The 23405-nt window shown below is 41.7% G+C and overlaps 2 protein-coding genes across 2 annotated transcripts; both read right to left on the reverse strand.

Annotated features, from left to right (window-relative positions):
- Positions 1-272: 272 nt before the first annotated feature.
- Positions 273-8039, reverse strand: SLBP (stem-loop binding protein). Its single transcript, XM_032685457.1, has 8 exons — positions 7769-8039; positions 7360-7491; positions 4781-4885; positions 4190-4249; positions 3806-3937; positions 3086-3235; positions 1998-2079; positions 273-1247 (listed from the first exon to the last, which is right to left on the reverse strand). Exons 1-8 carry the CDS (start codon positions 7810-7812, stop codon positions 1131-1133), a joined length of 822 nt encoding a protein of 273 aa, XP_032541348.1. The 5' UTR covers positions 7813-8039; the 3' UTR covers positions 273-1130.
- Positions 8040-11074: 3035 nt separating this feature from the next.
- Positions 11075-23174, reverse strand: LOC116785629 (histone RNA hairpin-binding protein-like). Its single transcript, XM_032685458.1, has 12 exons — positions 22892-23174; positions 21169-21285; positions 19267-19371; positions 18784-18903; positions 17578-17727; positions 16812-16949; positions 16019-16135; positions 15008-15115; positions 14477-14590; positions 14049-14162; positions 13105-13297; positions 11075-12395 (listed from the first exon to the last, which is right to left on the reverse strand). The coding sequence occupies exons 1-10, from the start codon at positions 22942-22944 to the stop codon at positions 14057-14059; spliced, it is 1128 nt and encodes a 375-aa protein (XP_032541349.1). The 5' UTR covers positions 22945-23174; the 3' UTR covers positions 11075-12395; positions 13105-13297; positions 14049-14056.
- Positions 23175-23405: the final 231 nt, after the last annotated feature.

Genomic DNA, 23405 nt, shown 5'->3' on the forward strand with positions numbered 1-23405 from the left:
CCAGCTAATGGACATCTACTAAACTAAACTGCTTCTAAGGAGCCTGTAGAAGTTCAACAACAGGCCCGTTGTAACTCAGACTCAAATTCACTCTGGTGCCCTGCACAGAAAATAAACAGTTTTTAAGGTGCAGCTCAAAGTCAGAGGATGGTGCTAACACAGGTATACCCCAGCCTAGCATCAATATCTCAGATGCACAGCTTCCAGTCTTCTCCTGCATTTTGTTATCCACAGAACATTGCCAGTAGGAAATGAAGCTGAAGAGTCATAAGTAAAAGTAAAGGCAATTCCATTTATTTTCCAGCAACATCCCATGCAAAAGCAATAGAAACATTAACTGCTCTCAGCAGAAAATCTGTACAGTTGTTATCATTTACAACAGTTTTACATTTAAAACCAGCAAATTAGAAGAACCAAGAACTTTCCCTAGACTGTATTAACAAATGACTGATGACTATTTACAAATTTCAAATTCAGGCTACTGCTTAAAAAAAAAAAAAAAAAAAGCCATTATTGCATAGGCTTTAGCATATTGACCTCCAATTTCTGGAGAGAATTTAATTTCCAATTGTTTCTGAAATGTTTTTGCAAATAAAGGGTTTTTTTTAGGGTAGGTAGTTAATCTTACAGTAAAGTAACTGCAGTAGATGAGTTTACTAGTTACTAATCAGCTACGTGGTTCAGCTGCCACATGCATTACTTCAAGTCAGACTTTTGTAGAAGATGTAACAGCAAAGGAATATACAAAAACATCCCCCTACTTCGCTCCTTATCTGCAGGTGGTGGGCAACTGAAATTATGGACACAGTGGGGGAGGTGGTGGTGGGGAAACTGGTGAGATCTTGCTGTACTATTCATAGCTACTTGAGGATAGCACTGCCTTTGGCTAGTTTTTCTACTGAAGAGTTTTATAAAAAAAATCTGATATACATAAATTAAAAGTTAACAAGAAGTCACACAACTTAATCGCAATTTTACATAAGTCTGGTCTGGAGAATATGTAGACCAACCACAACTTTAAAAAGAGTCTTCAACTTTGCTTAAGCTTTCTTACTGTTAACAGGTTATGAATCAAGCTAACCTCTTAAATTTAAAGGAAACTTTCTCTAAAACAGTTTACATAAGACTATTTAACTCACAGTATCAAATTCTTTCAGTGGTTCACTCAAACACACTTCCAAGTCAAATTCACCTTCTGCTTGATAGTCAACATGTCTGACTTTTGTGGGAGTGCCAGAACAGGTATCCTGGAAGACCAAGGCAGTTAATAATTAGCAGTTAAGTACAGATTTAGTTAGGCAACAACCCAATTAATTTCTGTAATTCATTTAGACCATCCTATAACAGAGGCTTACAAGCACTTTAAAGGCCACACAAAACCCCAAGGCTAGTCTTAAGATTACAGAGATTTAAATGCAGGCTTCTGCCCATTCAACCACAATTGAAGATTTCTTGCAGGTGTTTTAAGGATCTATATATGCAAACATGAAAACATACAGATTTAATATTCATCAGAAAAAAAAAATCCAGTAAGAAAAGCATTCTTAGATCTTTACTGAAGGTTACTGCTCAGCTGTACCAAGTGCCCTGTGGATATAAAAGAAGCCTAATTTTGTGTGCCAAGAAAATCACACCCTATTTTAACATTAGGTATTGCAATCTAAAGCATTATTTCCACTCTATGTTACAATTCACAGCTGATTTGCTTTCAACAGATACAATTTTCTTTTGTAGGCTACGAAAAATTAGATATTTGTAATTTGACATGATTTAAAATTCTAACTCGAGATCTCAACCCAAGACTACAGAGAGATATTGGCTATAGCTGGAAAATATCCAAATTTAAAGATTACTCAGCTTTATAAACAGTTCCTAAAACACAGCAGATGATGGAATTTGTCAGATATTCAGGCTACTTGGGATAAAGTTCTAAGTAAGGAAACAATTATTAACAAATTGTTAACAAATATATTTATGCAAATGACAGATATGCTTACATCATTATCTTGACAGCTTGTTTGAGATTCAGAATTACTTCCAACAGATTCTGTCTCCATCTCACCAAGGTCGACAGGACAGCTGTAAAATCATTTAAAAGAATACAACACAAAACAAATTCATTTTTTAATGTTCAGTTGCACTTTGTGGTGCAGTTCTGAAAACAGTGAGCAAGGGAGAGCAAAGAGACCCACAGAGATCAGAGGGACAGTGGTGGCAAACTGGGGAAAGCAGGTGGAACAGCAGGTCAGCTCCACACAGCCAAAATGAATTAAAGTCTTGAGAGTAAATACTGCAACTTGTCAAAGACAAAAATGCTTCAATACAAGTGATACCAAGTGTTATGGAAGAGGGAAGAACTTTTTTCCCCCAGACAAGGTTTTCATCAATCTGTTTTGCAAAGAAGGTTTAATATCCACTGTACACAGACCTGGATCCCAGCATCCAAAGACAAGACTAGTATTTCCACACCAAAGCTTTGCTTTTAGATCCCCTTGCTCCACACTGGTTTTAAAATCAGCACTGTTAGGGAAAACAGCACTTTATTAACACAGAACTGCTTCCTGAGGAATTAAATTAAATCTGTGTCCCCTTCATTCCTTTATTACCACAGTTTTTATTTTGGATGTTCCCTGATCAGCTGTATTGCTTTCTACAGAGGAAAATAAGCGGTTGCAGTACTCTGCATCTTTTAGAGCTTCTGCAGTTTGGACTGTGAACACTTGTAGACATGCTTTGAATTTAATGGTACCTTGAGATGATTTCACAAGTTCTTTTCTCCTCCTCTCTGCTCAAGAAATAACATTTTATACCACTGTTCTTGAACTAGCAAGTGAGAAGAATGTGAGGCACGTTCTTGTACACTGTGTTGGTCCAAGCTCAATATTCAGGGGATCTGCCCTTGGTGAGAACTCTCCAGCACTGCTCCTACCACAGATCAATCTGCAAACTGCTCTGAAAGAATCAGCTCACCTCGACAGTGTGGTGTTTTCTTTTGTAGAGCACTGCAGAATGAACTGTTTATTTTTTAGACATGAGACTTGGCCTATTAGTTTCTATAAAAGCATCTTGAACACTCTGTACATACATTTCTTGCAGATCACATCCTCCTTCAGTCGGTGGATCCCAGGAATGCAGTGCAACTTTCCACAGTTTAATCTGCTGGTCCCAGGACCTGCGGCTGTACTTCTTGAATTTATTGGGAGTTCTGGGATGAACTCCTGGTACACGATGGCACCTATTCAGATATTAGAAGTGAAAAGTTAGTGGTTTTCACACAAACATATCATAGTTTTAAATGTTAAGTCTTACAGCCTGTATTATTTGAGAAGAGACTACTGGGCAACTCCAGCACTCAAGAAAAGGTTTGCCCACTCCATATGAACTTTGTAGTTTCTCTGATTTCAAGTCAAATGAAAAACAAAAAAAAAAAGGGGTTATCAATCACAGGTGTGGAAACCTCATTCCAGACCCAAGAGTGACTGAAGCCCATTTTGTCTTGTAGTTAACTCATGAGACAAATCGACTGCAAAAAGCAGTTTCATTTCCTCTTGTTGACAAGCACAACTAAAAGAACTTTCATTTCCATTTCTGCAGCATGAGGTATTTCTCACAGACTGCCTAGTTAAAAGAAAACCACACCTCATTTGAGTGTTAGTGTGACTTAGTTAAAAAATGTCTTAAAACTTTTTTTTTTTAGATCCTTACTATTTGAATGTGTGTTGGATACCAAGTTTAGTATATTAACATGCTTACAGAGAACAGGTATGACTTATAGTTCAGTTTTCCAGGGAGTCAGGCAGCTTACCTAGGAACTTCTTTGACGTATCTATCATATGCAATTGTGTTTTTTCCATAATTTATCTGTTTCTGCCTTCTCATTAAAACCACTTCGTCTGTCTCAAGTTCTACTGTCGCAGTGGACTCCTTTGAATCAGAACTGAAGGGAAAAAACATAGATTTGGGACTGCTAAAGAACAAGCCACACTCAAACAAACCCACTTGTAAAAGGCTACAAACAAACACCTTAAAACTTTTCAAACCAATGCTCTGGATGTTACTAAATCACAGTGTAGGAGGAGACTTAAAAATGAACTATTTTAAACTGAGTGTTTCAAGAAACAACATGGTGCACGTGAAAATTCAGAGTTGTTTTCAAAATTTCCTCAGCTGAGCTAGAAATTTAACCTACCTTCCTGAGGAGGACTTCCTTTCTCTTGAAAATTCATTTATCAGGAGTTTTCTTCTGTATCTGTAAGAGTTGAAATCAGGATTAAGAATATATGTAACACAAAGAGAATATTAAGGCTCAGCCTCACAGTTGATTTTACTTTTCAGCAAAGCAGCAGCACCCCAGACACTGTAAACACCTTTCCACTATGGAATGGATGTTTCAGTTTTCCCTAATTAAAAAAAAAAAAGAAAAAAAAAAGGCAACTGAGGACTTTCTTTTTCTATGTATTTCCCCTTTTCTTACAGCAATGATATGAAAAAAAACAGCCATTAGTGAGACAGTACTTAGATGTATTTCAATCCAGGAGATTCAGGAAAAGCTTCTTCCAAAAGGGAGATGCTTAGTGATACACATCCACTCTCCAGTGAGCATCCTATGACATTCCTGCAGGACTTAAGCCAAAGCTGACCTAAAAGCAGCAGCCAAGAGGCTAAGGTGGGCCTGATTTTACTACAGTGGTGAAGATAAAAATACAAGTCAGCACAGATTCTACAAGACAACTACCATTTCTCCTCTTTTCCCCACTTGATCCTAAACATCCAGGGGTACCTTGCTATTTCTTTGTTGACACTGGTCCTCATTTCCTCTTCTTCCACTGCAGTTCCCCAGTCTGAGCACCGGGAAAGGGGTCCAGGGCCTTCTGGTGTTGTAAAACTAGAATGAAAAGGAAAAAAAATAGAACCCCTATGTTAAAATTTTGTTTTATTGTATTTCCCACCCCCAGTATCTCCTCCAATCACAGCTTGATCCCTATTTAATGTGTTTATTTAGAGTACTCACAGTGGCTGTGAAAATCTTGTGCTGTTCTATTAAAATGTCATCACTGTAAAATTAAGCATCAGTTCAGAGTTCCACATTGAGGTTGGGTGGTTTGTGTTGGGTATTTTTTCTTAAAAAGTTTATGTAGGTATCTACAGAAACATAGCACTGTAGCATGTAATGCAGCTCACCCTTTCAATAACTTTCAGCTGGTGTCCTTCAGAAAACAGTACATGAAATACCAGCTTTACTCACTCACTTATTTTCACTCCACTAAATGACTTAAGAATTATTTATTCTTTCATGACTGCAGACCCATTAGCTATGTAAGAGACAGAAGTTAGAACACAGAATTAAGATGCAAATCTAATCAATTAAAATTACACCATAGCACCAGGAGTTTCTCCATGTGAAAATATGCCTCATAGAGAAAGCAAAGGCACAAAAAAGAGTCATATTTTAACCAGCAAACTGAGATTTGCTGTGACTTTGCAAACTGGTTGAACAACTTTATTGCAGCCCATTAGCATCACAAGCAGGTTCAGAGTCTTGCAGGGGCACAAGCTCAGATCCCTTCCCAGCCATCTGCAGCTGCCTACATTTAGACTATTCAGTGTTTTCCAGTTTCTGTCCTCCTGATGACCAATTTTCCTTAAGTACAAACTGAAAACTGTGTCCTACAGAGCAGGATCTTGAAATGCTCTGGAGACTTACCAGGATTCTGGGCAAACATGTCCCCTGAAATCAGGGAATTAGATCCATCTGCACTAAAACCAGTTCCAACTTCCTCCCTGCTCCCAAATTGTCTTGCACGACTTCAACTTTTAGTTAAATTCAAACTAAAAATTCTTTTAAAATGAAACCCAGTTAACAACTCAGCAAAATTAAAAATTTGGAGCAAACAATGCAGCTCCCTCTGCAAATATCTGTTCAACCTATATGGATTCTTAGCATTTTCTGATATTGATTTCTAGTTTTGCAGAGAGCACAGGCCATGTTCAATTATTGCTAGAGAACAAACAGCACAAACCCAGCAGTCCCAACACCTGAGCTTCTTCCTCAACACTGATGTACCTTTTCATACTTGTTTGATTCTGCACCTGTGCTGCAATTACAGAGAATTAGGGACAACTGGCAGGGCTCTACGGCTTTTTCTTATCATTAATTTGCTCTGGTGCCAGATATACTGAGCTCAGCCAGCTTACTCAAGACTCTCATCCCCATTTCACACCTGGTGAGAGGTTCTGTTGCTGTGCTAGGACTGCAAATGGTGCTCAAACACGGCCAGAGGAGCAGAAAAACAAGGCTACAGCTGGCCCCACCTGAGTCTGATGTATGACCCAGCCTCCATCCTGCTCCTCTTTGCTATTTAGAATTTTAATTTGGCAACGTTGAATTGGCATAAATGAAAAAAACTAGTAAAAAAAAAAAATTATCACAGGAAGAGAACAATTTCAGTCAGAGCTGAATCCAAACTGAAATGAAAAAAGGATGCCTGCTCCATTTAATACTGGAAGACACACAGAAACATTGCTTAGTTAGGTTGAAGTTGATGAAACTATCTGTAGTTTCATTCTTGTAGTCCTATTCAAACATGCCATCTGAAATCAATTTAAGTTACTTTGCATATTGTAAGTTGAGCTGTTGACCAACACCAACATCTTCCCTGCTCACTATCAGGAAAGGAAAATGGGTAGTTACAGGGCACAGCCCATGTCATTTTAGATTTGAAACCTGAATTAAATCCACTGGGGCTGTGGCCACAACTCCCATCTGCTGATCAAAGTCACTGAAGGGACTTGTGGTATGAATATCTCGGACTGTAAATGTGATACTTCAACTAAAATGAAGTACAGCTGTGCTGGGCAATGGTAAAGAAGGCAGAAGAGCAGCAGTGTGAACACATTGGGAGACCTCAGAAGTGGATCAACCCCCACATGTGCTGACACAACTTCTCAGTGCAGTCTGTACTGCCTCCAAAAACATGAAGGCAGATGACTTCTAAAAACTGAATTTTTGTCATCTTTTTTAATTTTACCACAGCGATTTGTACAGTTTATATTTACAGATAAACAACTGTCCCGTACAACTATTACTTTGTGATAAATGGCAATAAGCAACCAGGAAACAGGGCAGAAAATTATCAAGAATACAAATCAAGAGATAAGAACTAAATATTCACTCTTCAGAAGTGACTCCAAGGTAGGAGCACTGCCCGAGATCCTTTTCCCTCCTTTAAGACCAGCTATTTATGGCTGATGAGCGACTGATAAACAGGCAGGGCTTGGAAAACTCAGTAGAACAGCCAGTTCCCAGCTCCCGGCGAACAAAAAGAGCCGGGAGCCGCTCCCGTGGCCAGCACTGCTCACCTGTCCTGCCGGCTCTCCGCAGGACGGGGCTCGTTTTCCTCAAAACCCGAGGATTCGGGCTCGTTCTGCCTCCGCCGCCTCCCATCGGCGCCGCGTTTCCGCGCCTGGGCCCAGCGCGGGGGGTGCTGCGGGCTGGAAAAAAACACACGGAAAGACACAAGGTGAGCACAAACCAGGCGGGTTTTAGCGCATTAAAACCTCCTTCAGACATCGCAGGTATTTATTTACTCGTTTCACTCCCACAAACCCAACGAGGCGGCTCCACTCGCCCCCTCCGAGTGGGCTCCCCCCCGCCCCACCACCACCATACACACCGCAGGGACGGAGGGGAGTGAGGGCCGGAGAGCTGCGGGGGAGGGGAACGAGAGCTGGGCCGCCACCACCCCCCGCCTCATCCCGGCGACACTACCTGCTCTTCGTGCTGCCGTGAGGGCTCCGCTGGCGGAAGGACATGGCGAGGGGTGTCCTCGGCGGGGAGGGCCGGGTGGTGAGGGGGGAGAGGAGCGGGCGCTGAGGGAGAGCCGGGCGGTGAGGGGGGAGCGGAGCGGGCGCTGAGGGAGAGCCGGGCGGTGACGGGGGAGCGGAGCGGGCGCTGCGGGGACACAAGGACAGAAGCAGCGCCGCCGCCTTCCCGCTCGGCCCCTTCACATCTCCCGCCGGCGCTGAGCGACACCGCCCGCCCCGCCCCTCCGCGGGACGCCTCCAAGGGGACAGGTAAGGGAGGGGGGGAAGGGGAAAGCGCAACTCCCCGCCCCGCGCCTTTACACACTGATGCGCACACCACACCCCCCCTCCGGTAGTGTGGTGGTTCCGCCCGGCTCCGCCCCCGGGGCGTGTTGGCGGGAGAATCGGTTTTTGGCGCGCGCCTGAAACAACAGCCAAAAAAAAAAAAAAAAAATAAAAAAATAAAAAACCCCCACAAAACCTCAGCCGAAACAAAAGGAAAAAAACCCACAGATCTCCGCGATTTAAATATGAAGGATGGCCGGTCACCGACACAGCTCTTCGGTACCTCTTCAGGGTATTTCAAGGGACGGTTCAAACCCTACGGCAGACGGTTACATTCATGTTGTTTAAAAAGACATGCCGTTAAACAGTATTTCATATCAATAGTGAAGGAAGTTGGGTAATGCCACGAGGTTGCTATGCCTTGGTAAGCAGAGCTTTCAGGTGTTTTTAACAGCACTTGCATGCACAGTGAGATCCTGTTCATCCTGAGAATCCGGCAAACACTAACATTTTGCAACAGTAATTTATAAACCAACCCAGAGAACTCCTGCAACAGAATACACACAGCTTTAAACAAAAATACCTTTGCAGCCCCTGTGCCCTGAAGGCTGGTGGGACACTTCAGAAAGATGCAGCACACTGAGTTTTCTTCTTCTGGCCTTACAATCCCAGGATCATTAAGGCTTGAAAAGACCTTTAAGATCATCAAGTCAATCCATTAACCCAGCACTGCCAAGGCCACCAGCAAACCATGTCCCCAAGTGCCATATCTGGTAAAACAGATGTCAGAAGTAGCAAACACAAATTGTCTGAGTCTTTTGTGTGTGTGTTGTTTTTTTTTTAGTATCAGTTTAAAACACCAACTACTGAAGTGCAGCAATGCTTTTGGAGAGACTTTCTGAGCACAGCGACAGGGTGGTGTTTGGTTTTCATTTTTTAAAAATAAAGATGCACTTCAGCCTAGCGATGCACAAAGGATGGTGAGAGGAGGATTTGCATCTCCAGTGTGGAAATGAAGCAGAGTTTCACAAACTACAAATTTCTCATGTAACTAGTCACAGAAATGGAAGAGGCCTGGTACTGTGTCTGGTGTTTCCAGCCATCACGTACACAGCTACGTGCCTAGTGCTCCTGACTGAAATCAGTACTGTTTTGAGAGCAGTAAGCAAGAACTGTGTTTACTTTCCACTCGTTTTTCCCCTGAAGGTTGTACACAGGTTCTGTACTTTTCTCCTCAGAGCATCTCTGCTGTAGGATGTGTCCAAAACGCCTGGCTCTGGGTGGTAACAGTCGGGCTGGCTCCCACTAAGATCTGAAAATAGTACCATAAAGGGATTTACCTCGAAAATTCCTTTCCTGTTGCCTGGCCTTACTGTAATTGTACAAGCTCACATCTTTCTGAGTGGCATCTGCATGGACACCCACACTGCTGCAGTAAAGTCTGCTCTGCCAGCACCTCTCCGTTCCCACACACCACTGTGGAAAACAGAACTGTGTTCCTGAACCAAGGACATGCTTGAAGTACAGCACAGGTTCCAAATATGTAAAAACAAACTCCACTCCCTTCAGCCTGGCTCTGAGATAAGCTGACTGGAACAGCATGTTTACCTGAACACATCCAAGCCAGACAGGACAGCTCCAGCCTGGAAGCCACACAGTGCTTTTAGCATAACACTACATACAAATTAAATTCAGTTTATCCAGCAGAACTATCTGCTGTGACACAGCTCAGGGACTGCAGCTGCCTTGCATCTTTCTGTCCTTGTCAGCAATAAAAATCCTTCAGAAAAGCAGTTTCACACCACAGTGGGAAATTCAGGGAGGAGATATCCTCAACTGTGATCTCAAAGAAGGAGTTTTACAAACAAAAGGTACACAAGAGCCATGGCATTTCAGAACTGCCAGTGAAGGAAGGTTTCCACAGACACAGATAATGTATCATCTGTAAGGAGATCCTCACAATGGAATCATGCCAACACAAAATACTTGCCACTTCCAGGAAGAAATTTAAACCCGGCTGGTGAAGTTTGGGGTGTATTTTGGCTTAATTACAAACTGAGCACAGATTTAGGCAAAGGAGATTTAATTAAGTTGGGTAAAATTAAAGGCAGGGTATCAAATACAAACTGGGGGTGGAGTGCCAGACTCCTGCTTCACATACCTCAATTGTAGACTCTAAAATAGCCTTGGGTAGGTAAACATGGACAAGCTGCATTCCAGTTTTGGCTGCTCTGTCTGGACTGATGAGGTTACTGTTAATAATTAGAACACGTGGTGATCCTACATCCAGTGGCAGCACTGCACGAAATGATTTTAGCAGACCTCAAACCTCACCTGCTCAGCATTCCTTCATTTGTCCAAGCATACAGAACCTGGATTAGTAGACAGATCTACCCAAAATTTCACTGCCACAGGCAGGTTAGTTACTCTATTTCTAGTCTAGGTATCTTCAACCAAGAAATATAAGATCTTTTAAGGACTGCTGAAGTACAATTCTTATGGATATGTGTCCATAAATTCACTGCAGGCCCTGTCCATCTTAGGCAAAAGCTTAAGGGCTCTTAATACTCATTATACTCTTAATACTTAAGCAGAGTTTAAGTATTTAATGACAGCCTATTACTCTCACCTGGCAGTTCTATCTTCTCCAGGAAGACACTTTTCTCGTGGCACAGCAGGTGCTGGGGCTTCAGCTGCTCCCTCCCACTAGGTTACAACACCCTAAACACAAGTTCATGATAAGATGCCAAAATACAAACTGAGGGGTTGAACACAACCTGAGTTATAAACTGCATTCAAGAGTCTGATTTAATATCTGAAGACTCCTCCTTCCCCCTTTTAGCAAGGGCTAATAACCAAAGACACCACTCAAAATAAACAGAACACCCTAAAACAAATGAAAAAGGACTACTGAACCCACATATTCCTTTTATAATCAAACTCTGAAAACATAACAGCAAAAGCCAACTAACAATGATTTTTAAAGTTAAAGTCTTTAATTCTTCTGCATAAAGGCAAAAAGCCAAAAATGTAACACATTCCCTTATTTACAATCATCATAAATCACATGGAAGCATGCACATTGGAACAACAAGGTTCTAAATATTACTCCTTAAAAAAAGTGCTGTACAGATGTGTCCCTTGCATACACACACTCCCTGTGTGTATGCATACACACGGAGCTCCGTGGTGTGTGACTGAGCCACCCTTGTGCTGGGACAAATGCCTGAGCACGCCTGGAAATAACATTTTGGAACTGGGAGAAGTTTCTGGGGAAGCAGCTTACTTTCAAATCAGCAGCACAATGGGATTTTAGCCCTTGGGTACTGCCAGCCCCACAGCAAGACTGCGGCAAAAAAGCAAAACCAAACTCCTGCAGAGAGAGAACTCCCAGCTCTAGCAGACATTGGTATCCCAGGACATGCAACACAAAATGCCACAAGGACTATAAAGTTCCTGTAACTGGCACATAAATTTTGTATAAACCACTGTAGCCACAGCTCTCACTTCAATCTTCTGAGCACAGTGCCAGAAGAGTAAAACAAAGGAGAACCTATCCCAACACCATCACATCCCTCAGACTGGACAAGAGCAGCTCCACATCTGCAAATACTGCTTCTCACCCCCAGTTCTTGCAGGAACAGCAGGCACTGAACTCATCCTCTTACACTCATTAACAGGAGACTGGCTCTTTGGGTCAGGCTGCAAAATACATAAAAGCATAATCTGGGTATTTAAGCTGTGCTACTGTTCTAACAGTCGCTCAGCCCCTTCAAGAAAAGGATCTGATTCTGATAAACTATCTCCTTTTCCTTTCTCTTCTCTCACTTGGCTTAGGCAAATGCTATCTTAATACATCTCAGAGAACAATAAACAGGCCAAATGGATGATCACCCACTCCAAAAGTTCTGAACAGCTTGTCTTTAACAACTGGAGAAAGGTTGAAATTATCTACATTCTTCTGAAGCAGTTCTTCAGGCTGGATGTACAATTCTGGTCCAGTAAAGCAAAGGGACTCCTTGGTTTTAGGGCTGACATTCCTCAGTTTGACTGAGTATTGAACCAATTCCCTGGTGTAACATTTAGGAGCAAGATCTCCATGTGGAATGGCAGGATCCAGCACCTGAAGTAGCCTTTGCAATGTGATGCACATGTCACCTGCGAATGCAGGTACAGCAGAAACGTTCTCACAAAAGCTTTAAGGAACATCCATTGTCACTGTAGCACAGGCTTCATGAAATCTGAAGTTTTACACTTGAGGCACAGCTTGTAGAAAACAATCTATCCTTATAAAGATCTGGAGAAACCTAAACAAAAAAAAACATGTAACAGCATTTTATAAATATCTCATATACTGCTAAAGTATTTGTGAAAGAGAAGAGGAAACACCTGAGCCTACCATTCCCAACCCATCGCAAAATTTTCATCTAAATGTCATTATTAATTCATAGAATACATTTTTCTCTTAATTCTAATTAATGAATTACTGCCATATCTTAGGTGTCCTGCTGACTAAGGTTTTCACCTAGAAAGGAACCAGATACATTCATATTTATGGACATTTAACTGCGCTCCAAAACAGCCACATTTATTTTTCCTGTTTAAGACAGAAATGTTATTCTAACAAAAAGGCAGGTGGTGTGGAATTCCACCATGTAACCCACTGTCTGGTTTTCAAGCAAGATTAACCTTCCACAGATAAAGTTCCTGCCATTTGAGAGTTAGAGCTCATCACACCTAAAAGCCATGGTTAAAGGCTGTGTCGCTCTAAATACTGACCTTTGCATCCCAGGAAACCAATGTGCTGCTCCATAAAGAAGCTTTTTAATTCACTTTGTACATTTTACATCTAACACAGATATTTTTTCAATTAGAGTGATTACAAACCCCCTGAAAATATACAGTCCTTAACTGAGCCTTATTCACAACGCAGACCACTGCAAAACAGCTGAATATCAACTATCTAGAAACCAGAAAGGCTCTGAAGTGTGATGTGGAGAGAAATGCTTCTTTTACCTGAATAATTTCATCTTGTGTTGATTGCACGTTTGCTGACTGTAAATCTCTTCCTCTTGCAGTGCAGATCCTACATGACAGCACCAGTTTTCCAAGACTTGATCTGCTGATCTCAGACTACATCCCTATTCTTCAAGTCTTTTTCTGTCACAGGAGAAATTCCTTCTTCAATACTTCTATATACAAAGAGAGACTAGATATTTTCAAATATTGAATTAGCACTTTGGTAAAGTGAATGCATATGAAATCTTACTCATGCTCAAAGAGTTTAAATTAAAAATCAATAAAATCAAAAGAAAAATGCTATCAGCTTTTTTTAAAAGCTCTGCCTGCCTTTTCCTCCTATTGCTAGAATGCAAAATCTGACTGTAAAACTGATTTTGTGCCATATTCTTAATGAGTTTTATTGTGCAAAATATTCAAAGATCACTGTTTAACATTTAAATCTTAGTCCACGTTTCCAAGCCTGCACCAAACATAGATCAAAGACGATCTAATTACACAAAAAATTCCCTGCTAATAAAACCTGTTTGACCCAAGATTACTACCCATCCTATTAATGTACCACAGGAATCTACAGTCCAAGAGGAAGTTTTCACTAAAATTTACTGCTGCAAAACTCAAAGTTGTGATTTCATTACAAAAATATTAAGAGATGCTACAGAAAAGGTGCTACAGTAATAATTAAAAAACCTGGCACTTTTCATTTGAGTGATAAAACACATTTTCTGCCTGACAGATAAATATTTCAATTTAGCAAGTATAAATCGTTAAATCTTTTCATTTAGGTGCTGCATTGAATACAAGAAGATGGGATAAAATACTATTATAATAAAGGAATAAAATAAGATCTGCTTGAACTGAACAGTTTGATGGTGTAGAATGATACTGTGGATGGGCTACTAAAACAGAACAGGTTAAATAAGCAGCCAGCACAAACTCACCTTGGTATTTAAATTTTTTTCCTCATTATTGTATCTTCAGCATTTGGACTTCCCCATCCTCTGTCAGGGTATTCTGACTGATGTCCTTCCAAGAAATTGCTACAAAGTTTAAGCCTACAAATAAAAAAAAACCAACCAAAGACCAAGTGGCTTTATTATGGTAACCTTTTAAATCTTTTTACATTAAATAGGGCTACAACTTATGTATTCTAATACAGACTGTAACACGAGAACATAAGGACAGAATTTTACCACACAACAAATATTGGCCAACACATCCCTAAGAAGAACAGTAAAAAAAAAAAAAAAAATTAAAAATCTATCTTTATAATAAAGGCTTGGATCAAAATACAGCATTATTCAACAAAGCTTCTAAATTAATCTGCAAAACAACCCCCAAACCCTGATTGATAAGCTGTGTTTTATACCTCTCCAGCCTGCAGTCTGTGTCTCTGCAAGTTTTGCTGTCAGGCAGAAAGAAGTTGGATTTCTTCTGTTTCGGATTGTTCCACCCTGAAGAACAACTGGCTGGAACTGGGTCACTGCATAAAAACAAATAACTATTGTTGATGTCAGCTACAAAACAATCTCTAAGGAGACAGAGAAGAAGCTTCCAGCTCCCAGGCTGAGGAAGTGAGAGGTGAGTAACAACCACAGGGACCAACTCTGCCAACTGCCACTGCTTTTCATAAGACAAAGAGCATGAAAGGGGCTCATCTTTTGGCATTACTTAATGGCAGACAAAGCTGAAAGCAACAGATGGAGAGTCAGACTGGAAAAAGCCAAGTAAACTCAAAGAACAAAAATAACAACCAAACATATCACAGGTTGGAGGAAATGTAAGGAAGGAAAAAAAGTAGCATTAACCAATGAAGGAAAAGATTAAGAAGAAAAGCAAAGGGCACCTTCACAACATAAGCAATAAACAGAAATAATGTCATAATCTTTGTGGTATTTACCTTGTTATTTCTATACCTTGCTGTACTGTCATTACTTCATCATCTTCACCAAAGGCTTCCCACTCTGAGCATTTTGAAAAAGCCTCCTGATGTCCTGAGTCAGTAAGGCTGGAAATAAAATGAAAAGGTCTGAATCCATGCACCTCTGTAACACAGCTCCTCTTAATTTTTCTGAAGGGGGAATACGTAGAGAGAAAAAGCCAACCTGTATAAACATTTTTACTAAGGTTAGTGTGGAAAGTCTAGTAAACCCCTGAAAAACTTAAAATGATTGGTCAAGTTTTCTGGTGGTTCTGACAAAACTTTGTACAGTTAAACCGTGCTCTCCTCTACACAGGCTATTATTTCTTAGTTGTAGGAAGACTTCTTATGCAGCAGATAAGAAAGGAGAAAAAAGGAAATATGATACCAATAGCTACAGAAGTAGCTTAAATCTTGAACAACTTAGAGTAAAGGTGTTGGCCTGAAAAACTCTACCCTTGTATTATTCATTTTTTAACATTAACCTCCCTCTGTCCCAGTCCCAGGCTGGGTGACCCAATTCCTTGTTGTTCCAACCAGCATTTTCTTCCACACCATCTTTCACAAGGAAAAGGCTTAATCAAAATACACAAAGCTTCTTTTCACATCCCTTAGGGGGTACATTTAATACACACAGTACAGAGAAAATGTAACTTAGTAATAATTAAACAGGCAGCAAGTTTCAGTAGTCCAAGAGAAATTAGGCGCAACACATTAGAGTTGCCTAAATCTAGTGTTGCCTAAACCTCCCCTCTGTGCTGTGACTTGTGACACTGAAATTTTCTTCATCTTTGCAATGGACCTCTGTAAATATTTGCTATCATACAACACAGTTATTTTGGCTTGATTTCCCTTCCTCATTAAATTGCACACACACTTACATAAAATTAAAGCTATTAACAAATGGAGGGATAAATACCAGTCATATTCCAAAAGTCAGTTCATATAATCAATGAATTTCCATATTTGGAAATGAGAGTCATTTCATACCTTTCCAGTGTGTGGTACATCTGCACATAAGGGGCTTTGCTCTCTGAAACCACAGAGGACTCAGAATTATTTCTTTTTCTGCGTTTCCATACTGGAGAAGAATCGGATGAACAGGGACTACAAAAATAAGACACAGATTTTACACACATAGCATTTTTCATCTGTGCTGAAATGCTTATCAGAGTTCTGCTAAATAATGGCACATGCTACACAGGACGACTCTTTCTGAGGTATGATTCTTGAGGCACACAGAGCAACACACAAAAAATGGCTCAAATTTTGGTAACCATGCCATTGTATTATGGAATGTGAACACAACTGCAGAAGCAGTCTGGAAGCAGAACCATTTTGAGCTTCACTCACATTCCCCCCCAGGACAAGATATCTTAGTAAACAGGGAAGTGCATATGGTGCTTCACTGTCAGTCTCCCTGCTGTTCTGCAAACAGGCATAATACTATTAAGGATGGTGATTCCTGCTTCTGAAAAAGTTCCCCTACTTTCAGCACATGCCAATGGTGGTCAAAGAAACCTCAGTACCCCACTGTATAAACAGAGAAGCTGAAAAAACACTGGCTTTTTCTCCTGTTAGTCATGTAATTCTGCAGTGCTGGTAATTTGTCCACATTCAGAGCTCTGTACCACTGATGGATTACATTCAACATCAAAAGTGTCAAACTCCACAGTTGCATTTTAACTGCTCTTCCACAGAAAACATTTCCTACAAAAACCTGACAGCATCAACATGCACTGAATTATTTCCCCAAGTTAACCACAAAGGTTTCATCTCATACCTCTCAGGTGTGTAGTCAGTCTGCCTGCATTCGTCTTCACATTCATTTCTCTTCTGCTTTTCGTCAAACACAAAGGAGGCAGAAACATCCTGATCTTTGCAGAACCATTCCTGGGAACTGCCTGAGGGCTCTGTACTACTAAAAACAGGAGGGGGAAAAAAAAGGTTTAAAAAACAGCCCATCTGGCTTACTGCTCCAGGCAGACAGCAGTTAAGCTGTGGTAACAATTAACAGTTCATCCCATATGACATCCAAATGGTGTAAAAACTGCAACTTCCACCACAGGTCAAATTACAACAGAGTAAAACTATTTACACAGTGTGTAGTAACAGAGCCAACAGAATTCCATTCACTCTTTTCCTCCCTAATTTACTATTCTAAATTTTGTAAAGTATGAGCTGGCATCAAAGATGGAAAGGTTATCAAAGTCAAGGAACAGTAATTAAATTTTTGCTTATGCCTATCTCTTTCTAGAAAAATAATATGACCTTGTGCTCACCAGTGTAAATACACAGGGGAAGGGAATGTACTACTGCAGACAGACCAAATGCCTCCCTCTCCAGAACACCTGATTAAAGGTCAACTCAGACTAAGTAATGGGAATTTCTTGAAGACTAACAGAATTCAAAAGGAAAACAAGGCATTCAAGGAGACTCCCACTTCTGAGCCTGATCTCCTCTCTTGCTCCCAGTCAGGAATGCTCTAAAGGACATACAGAGCCCTCCTTAATTTCTTAATGCCTGGCTTAATTCACCCATGTACACACACTGGCTGCAGATCCCAGGTCTCTTCAGCAGGAGGATCCCAGGCATGCAGTGCTATCTTCCACAGCCTGATCTGCTGGTCCCAGGATCTACGGCTGTACTTCTTAAATTTGTTGGGAGTTCTAGGATGAACTCCTGGTATTCGCTGATTCCTGTAAATACATAGTAGCATTTATTATTTCAGACCATTATTTTCATTCTTAAAAAAAAAAAAATTCTCAGTCCATCAGATCCTACTGGCATCAGTGGTCTAATAAATAAAACATTCCTATTTTTAAATATCTAACTGAAACGTGTCTATTCTAAAACATTGTCAAAAATAGATCACAAAAACAAGAACTAACAATAACACACTGAGTCAGATTTGAGGTTCATCCAGTCCAGTACTCTGACAGCTGCTAAAAGCAGATTCCTATTGCTCATGGACAAGTATGAAACTGAAGAAGCATAACTCATACCCCTTCATTAGCAGCCTAACCTCCAGCTACTTCTACTCAGTTTTCCTGAATTGGGTGCAGTTTCTTTGTATTCAGTGTTGTACTGAGTCTGGCTGCAATGGAGGTAACTTCCTTCACAGCAATCCCTGTAGTGCTGTGTTTTGGATTTATGTCTAAAACAGTGCCAATAACACACTAATTTCTGTCTGTTGCTGACCAGTGCTTGCACTTCAAGGCCTTCTCTTCTCCCCACTCAGCCCTGCCCCATCCCACAGCCATTAAGCTGAGGGAGAACACCAAGCTGAGACAGGAAGCCACTGAGACAGAACCGACATTGGGGAGACACTGTAACAATGCTGTCACAAAGCAACCCAAGACTCTTTGAAGAAAAAGACATTACTGAAGATGTGACCATGCTACTGTGCTACAGTCCTCATCCAAAGATGACATTTCCTGGTACCAATTAACTTCACACTAGCCTAGCAACACTCCCCAGAATCACAGGGAGCTGATTAATACAGAATTTATTTGAAGTATACTTGCTTCTAACAACAGCAATCCACAAAGGGAACATTTAGCTTTAAATGTTCCCTATCTACGTTTGCTCATATGCAGAAAATACCTGACTTCTCTTTAAAACATCAATTGGTTTAAGTTTCCTTCACTTGCTGTTCACAGAATTTAAAGAGAATTAAAGCTCTGTGCTGATCTACGCACACATCAGGAACAAAAAAGAATTTATTTAGAAATCTGCAACACAGGGTAACTTACTTTGGAACTTCTTTAATGTATCTGTCATATGCAAGGGTATTCTTTCCAAAATTGATCTGTTTTTGTCTTCTCCTCAGAACCACTTCATCTGTTTCCCTTTCAGCTGGATTAGCAGAATCACTTGAAAACAAAAATTACAATTAGGTTGAAAGGAACCTTAAGAGCTTTATAAGAAGTTATATAAACAAAAACTCTAGAACTTCCTCTATTTTACTCTGATAGGCAGTAAGCACAACCCTTACCTCACTAGTTTACAGAAGAGAAAGTTGTGCTAACCAAACCTGAATCTGAAATGATTACAGAAGTAGCTTTTGAGATAAAACTTCTCAGTGCTACTCCCTCCTTTAGGCTTCCTTCAGGCTCAATATGAAAGAGCCTGGCTGTGTTTCAAATCTTCTTTAATGCATGTAAAGTAGTCAGGGATCATCAGATGGCTATTGCTAAAACCAACACATCAATACTTGGTAATTGTTCGATACTTACTTCGTCATTTTTTTATTTGATGTCCTCGTTGTTTTGCCTTCTTCAATTCTACCTTCCCAGCTGGGGCAGCTAGAAAGAGACCTAGAATGTTCTGGTGCTGTAGAGCTAGAAAATAAAGGAAATTCAGTATGAATGTCTGCTTCTCGTAACATATTTAATGAACAGCAACTTCAACAGTGGACAAAACCAGCTCCACAACCCTAAAACCACGGGCATGTCCCTACTCTATTTCAGTTCAAAGTCACCTTCAGCAGTGACGTAAGATTATCAGTTTTACTTTGCAAGGAAAGAAAATGGTCTTGAAGTGAATTTCCTGTCACAACACCTCACAATTTCTTAAAATACTTTCAGCTCAGCTCTCTCTACTACTTGAAGACCTTCTGGACATATCAATTCCATCAGATTGCCCAAGTCACGGAATTATTTGAGGTTAAAATTAGTCTAGTTGCTGCTTTCTATTGTCAGCTAAGGTCTTTGTAAAGGACCAGGGAGATGCTTAAGAAATAGAAAAACATCCATCATGTGAGCAGAACTAGTATTTTGTCCGATGACATCATATCCCAATGTCATAATTTCAAAATGCAAACTTTGCTGTGCAAAGCCAAAAAAGCAGCCAGGAAGCTCTTACTTAAATCATCAATTGTATCACTGATGTTCTCCAAGAGAAGGAACACCTACCAACTTCCTCATTAACTTAAAAAATTACAGCATTATACAGTTTCCATTTATGTAAGTGTGGAAAATTTCTCCTTTCAGTCTGTCCTCTTTTGCCAACATTGATGCCTCAAGATTTAACATAAGTAATATAGAAGTAGATTGAGCTTACAGTCTTACTTTCCATAAACAGTTTCACATCAACAGATGAAACTACCATCCATGCTGACAGTGTCATTTTAACACAGGAAGTAAAGATTTCACACTAAAAAGGAACATATCTACTCAGCAAACACAAAACGCTGCTGGCACATCCACTCAGACCCACACTCAAAACATACTGTTAGTATTTTTCATGACAGCATCAAAGACATAGAAAACACTCCTGAATACAAGGGCTTTCCTAAGCTCTTCAAAAAATTCATTTATTAATAAAGCAATATTAAACATGCCATCAAAAATTACAATCACGTTCATACAATGTAATATTCAGAGATGTATGAATTATGTAAAAAAAAAAAACAAACCAATATTTTCATGTACCCTCAGTAAAATATTTCCTCTCTTCTAACTCACATTCTGCTTGGTTTTCTGCAAATATCCAAGCACTCACCACTTTTCACCTTGGTGTCAGACATTAATGTACCAGTTTCAAACACTTCCTCCACATTAAGACACCACTGCCTCTGCCTTAGGTCTTTAGTCTGGAATATCCAAAAGCAAAGCAAAATTCTTCCTAGAATTACCTGCGTATAAACTTTTATCTCATCTCAAATTGTTCTTAGTACTGGGCTACAAAAAAAGGAAAGAAAAGAAAAGGTGTTTCCTAAAAACTGCAATACAGCTGAACATACCAAGTGCACTGTCAAGTGAAGAGACAAAGATGGTTTGCCCACATTTACATGCATAAATGCACAGGCAAAGAATGAGAGGAACAGCATATGGCTTGAATGGGAATTTTATACTAATATTGAAGACTTCAGCAATAAAGAGCTTAGACTACTGCCTCAGTATATACCATTTCTTCATTTCATGTGGAATACTTGCTAATATTATGGCTTGTATTTCAATCAGACAAAATGGATGGTTGTCTCTTGGCAGGATGCAGGTATTATTTCCTAACTCTAAGCTACTGTATTATTAGAAAACATTTAATCTAATCATGGCCAAGCTTTTCTTGAGTCCTAAAGAAGAATGCAAGAAAGTGAAGATTTAAAGACACCTTTAAAGAATACATTTATTCCTTACCTCTCCAGCCAGTGGTCTGAATGCTCACATTGATATTCCTCAAACACCAAAGAATCTGAATCATTCCAGCTTCTACATTCCTGTTCTTGGTGCCAGCAGTGTGGATGTTGCACAGAACTAGAAAACAAGAATTTTCATCTGAAATCAAGTCACTGGTAGTCACTGAACATTGCCTATACAAAACAAACATGGACAATCTGATTTGGCAAACAGGTATGTGATTTGCAAGAACCTACTCATTCAGGCAACACTAACTTAACAAAGCTGTTAGACAATGCAATTGCTGAGAAAAGGCCTTTGACTAATGCAATTAAGACATAAGAATTTTCAAATAAACCATTAATATTTAGATAACAAAAAATATATTCTATTTGCAAACAAAAAGGTGGGGGAAAAAAACCCTAATTGAGGGGTGTCCCCAGGACACCTGTGCCAAAGTTCAGACTGTCTTCTGTCAGCAATACATTATTTGACACTTACTGTCCCATTCAGTAGTAAACTAGTGGAAAAGGCAAACGCAGAAACATCACTTCAACACATGGAAACAAAATGGCTAAGCAGAAGTAGGTCAAATGTTCACGTGGAAACACTTCTACTCAGGAAATCTTTACCAGACACTGCAGAGCCCTCATAAGGAACAAGGAGCTGACTTTACTGCTTTGCAACACACCGGCGGGACAGCCAGAGCTTGCTTCAGGGTTAAGAGTTCTCTACATTTTCCTTCTCAGTTCTGGCGGCTTGGACCTCTTAAATGACAAGTTACTAAACAAAACACCCCCACAGCGTCTGCTGACACCAGACTTGGCTCCTGGGCCAAGGACCACGCCTGTAGATCCACCCCCACCACCTGCCTGGGAGAACCACCTGGTACTGCAGGCCCTGCACAGCAAACACACCGTACCTGTGTGCGTGTGAGGAACAGCCAACACAGGGCTCTTTGTGTGCCACGTCTCTGTGGCTTAAGTCAACAAGCGAGAGGGAAGGAAGGTTTTTGATATTTTAATCCTGCACTAACCACCGATGTTTTCCTTCCCTTCCTCCTCCACCCCGACTGGCTTTGGGAGTTTCCCACTCCCAGAGGGCTCAGAGTTACCACCAAGACATAGCACAGACAGCTCGCTCCGAATCGCGGATCCAGGCAGAAGGACACTGCCAACGCGCTCGGTTTTTGCAAAGGCAGTGGATGGATAAAACCCTTCTCTAACAGCCTTCAACAGCAATTACTCGATTTAAGGACTTGAAAGAAACAGCGGGGAAAAAATGCACCCCAGCTTACGTACAACAAGACAACACATGCCACTGTTTGAAAATGCAGGAGGAAATGCTAAGCGAAAATACTGACCTTTTACAAACACTGCAGTGCTCGCCTCGCACTGCCCGCCCACGCCAGCCTGAGGACAAGCCCAGTGCCCCCACCGGGCTGGGGCACCGAGCCCGAGCCCGCGCCCTGCCCGGGCTGCTGGTCCCTCACTCCCCACCGACAGGGACACCAAGGCAGCCTCTGCACGGGAGGCGAGGGCGCAGGAGAAAAGGGGATGTTTGGCAGAGGATCCCAACCCTCCAGCAGCTCCTCCCGGAGTCGCCCCAGAACAGGCGCCCTGGGACGGGCAGTACCACCCCCGCTCGCCCACACCCACAGCGGAGCCGCGGTAGCTCCAGAGGCGCCCCGAGGCAGCGATGCCTGCCCGCCCCGGGTCCCCCCGACCCCCGCGTCCGCTCCCACCTGCGCAGCCCGGCCGGATCCCCGCCGCCCGGGCGCCGCTGCCCGCCGGACATGGTTGAGGCGAGCGGCGGCTCCGCGGCCGAACATGGCTCCGGCTCCGCCGCCAGCGCAGGCGCGGCCCGGCCTCCTGGAACGCGGGGGCAGCGCAGGCGCCCTCCGTGTTGTGCCACTGCCGGGAGAGAGCCCAGCGTGGGGAGGGCAGAAATGTGCTGTTCCTGCCGGAAAGCCGATCGCGAGTTACAGGGGGAGGCGAAGGGTCCTGCAGCCCGCGCTCCTGTGAGGGGCAGGGAGCGGCTCCCTCACGGTGAGGGGGCCATGGCCCTCACAGCCTCTCCTGTGCCCTCACCCAGCGCGGGGGCGGCTGGAGCCCCCGACCCACTGGGCTCGCTAATCCAGGGAAAACCCCGGCTCCCACATCACAGCGTTACCTCACGCGTGAGTCGAGGGTTGGGTTTGGGTCAAGTTAGCTTTCTGCTAGATGTCGTGAGCTAAATCATCTCACCAAAGGTGGGCA

The sequence above is a fragment of the Chiroxiphia lanceolata genome, chromosome 4 (genome assembly GCF_009829145.1).
Source record: "Chiroxiphia lanceolata isolate bChiLan1 chromosome 4, bChiLan1.pri, whole genome shotgun sequence".
In the NCBI taxonomy this organism is placed as follows: Eukaryota; Metazoa; Chordata; class Aves; order Passeriformes; family Pipridae; genus Chiroxiphia; species Chiroxiphia lanceolata.

What these genes read in the sequence shown, in the direction of transcription:
- SLBP (XM_032685457.1), bottom strand. Translation starts at nt 7,812, where the DNA reads ATGTCCTTCCGCCAGCGGAGCCCTCACGGCAGCACGAAGAGCAG. An exon ending in AGGAAGTCCTCCTCAGGAAG is followed by an intron (nt 3,938 to 4,189) that starts GTAGGTTAAATT and finishes TTTTCCCTTCAG; the next exon opens with TTCTGATTCAAAGGAGTCCA. An exon ending in TACGTCAAAGAAGTTCCTAG is followed by an intron (nt 3,236 to 3,805) that starts GTAAGCTGCCTG and finishes ATATCTGAATAG; the next exon opens with GTGCCATCGTGTACCAGGAG.
- LOC116785629 (XM_032685458.1), bottom strand. Translation starts at nt 22,944, where the DNA reads ATGTCCGGCGGGCAGCGGCGCCCGGGCGGCGGGGATCCGGCCGGGCTG. An exon ending in TCAGACCACTGGCTGGAGAG is followed by an intron (nt 19,372 to 21,168) that starts GTAAGGAATAAA and finishes TTTATTTTCTAG; the next exon opens with CTCTACAGCACCAGAACATT. An exon ending in ATGTACCACACACTGGAAAG is followed by an intron (nt 15,116 to 16,018) that starts GTATGAAATGAC and finishes TTTTATTTCCAG; the next exon opens with CCTTACTGACTCAGGACATC.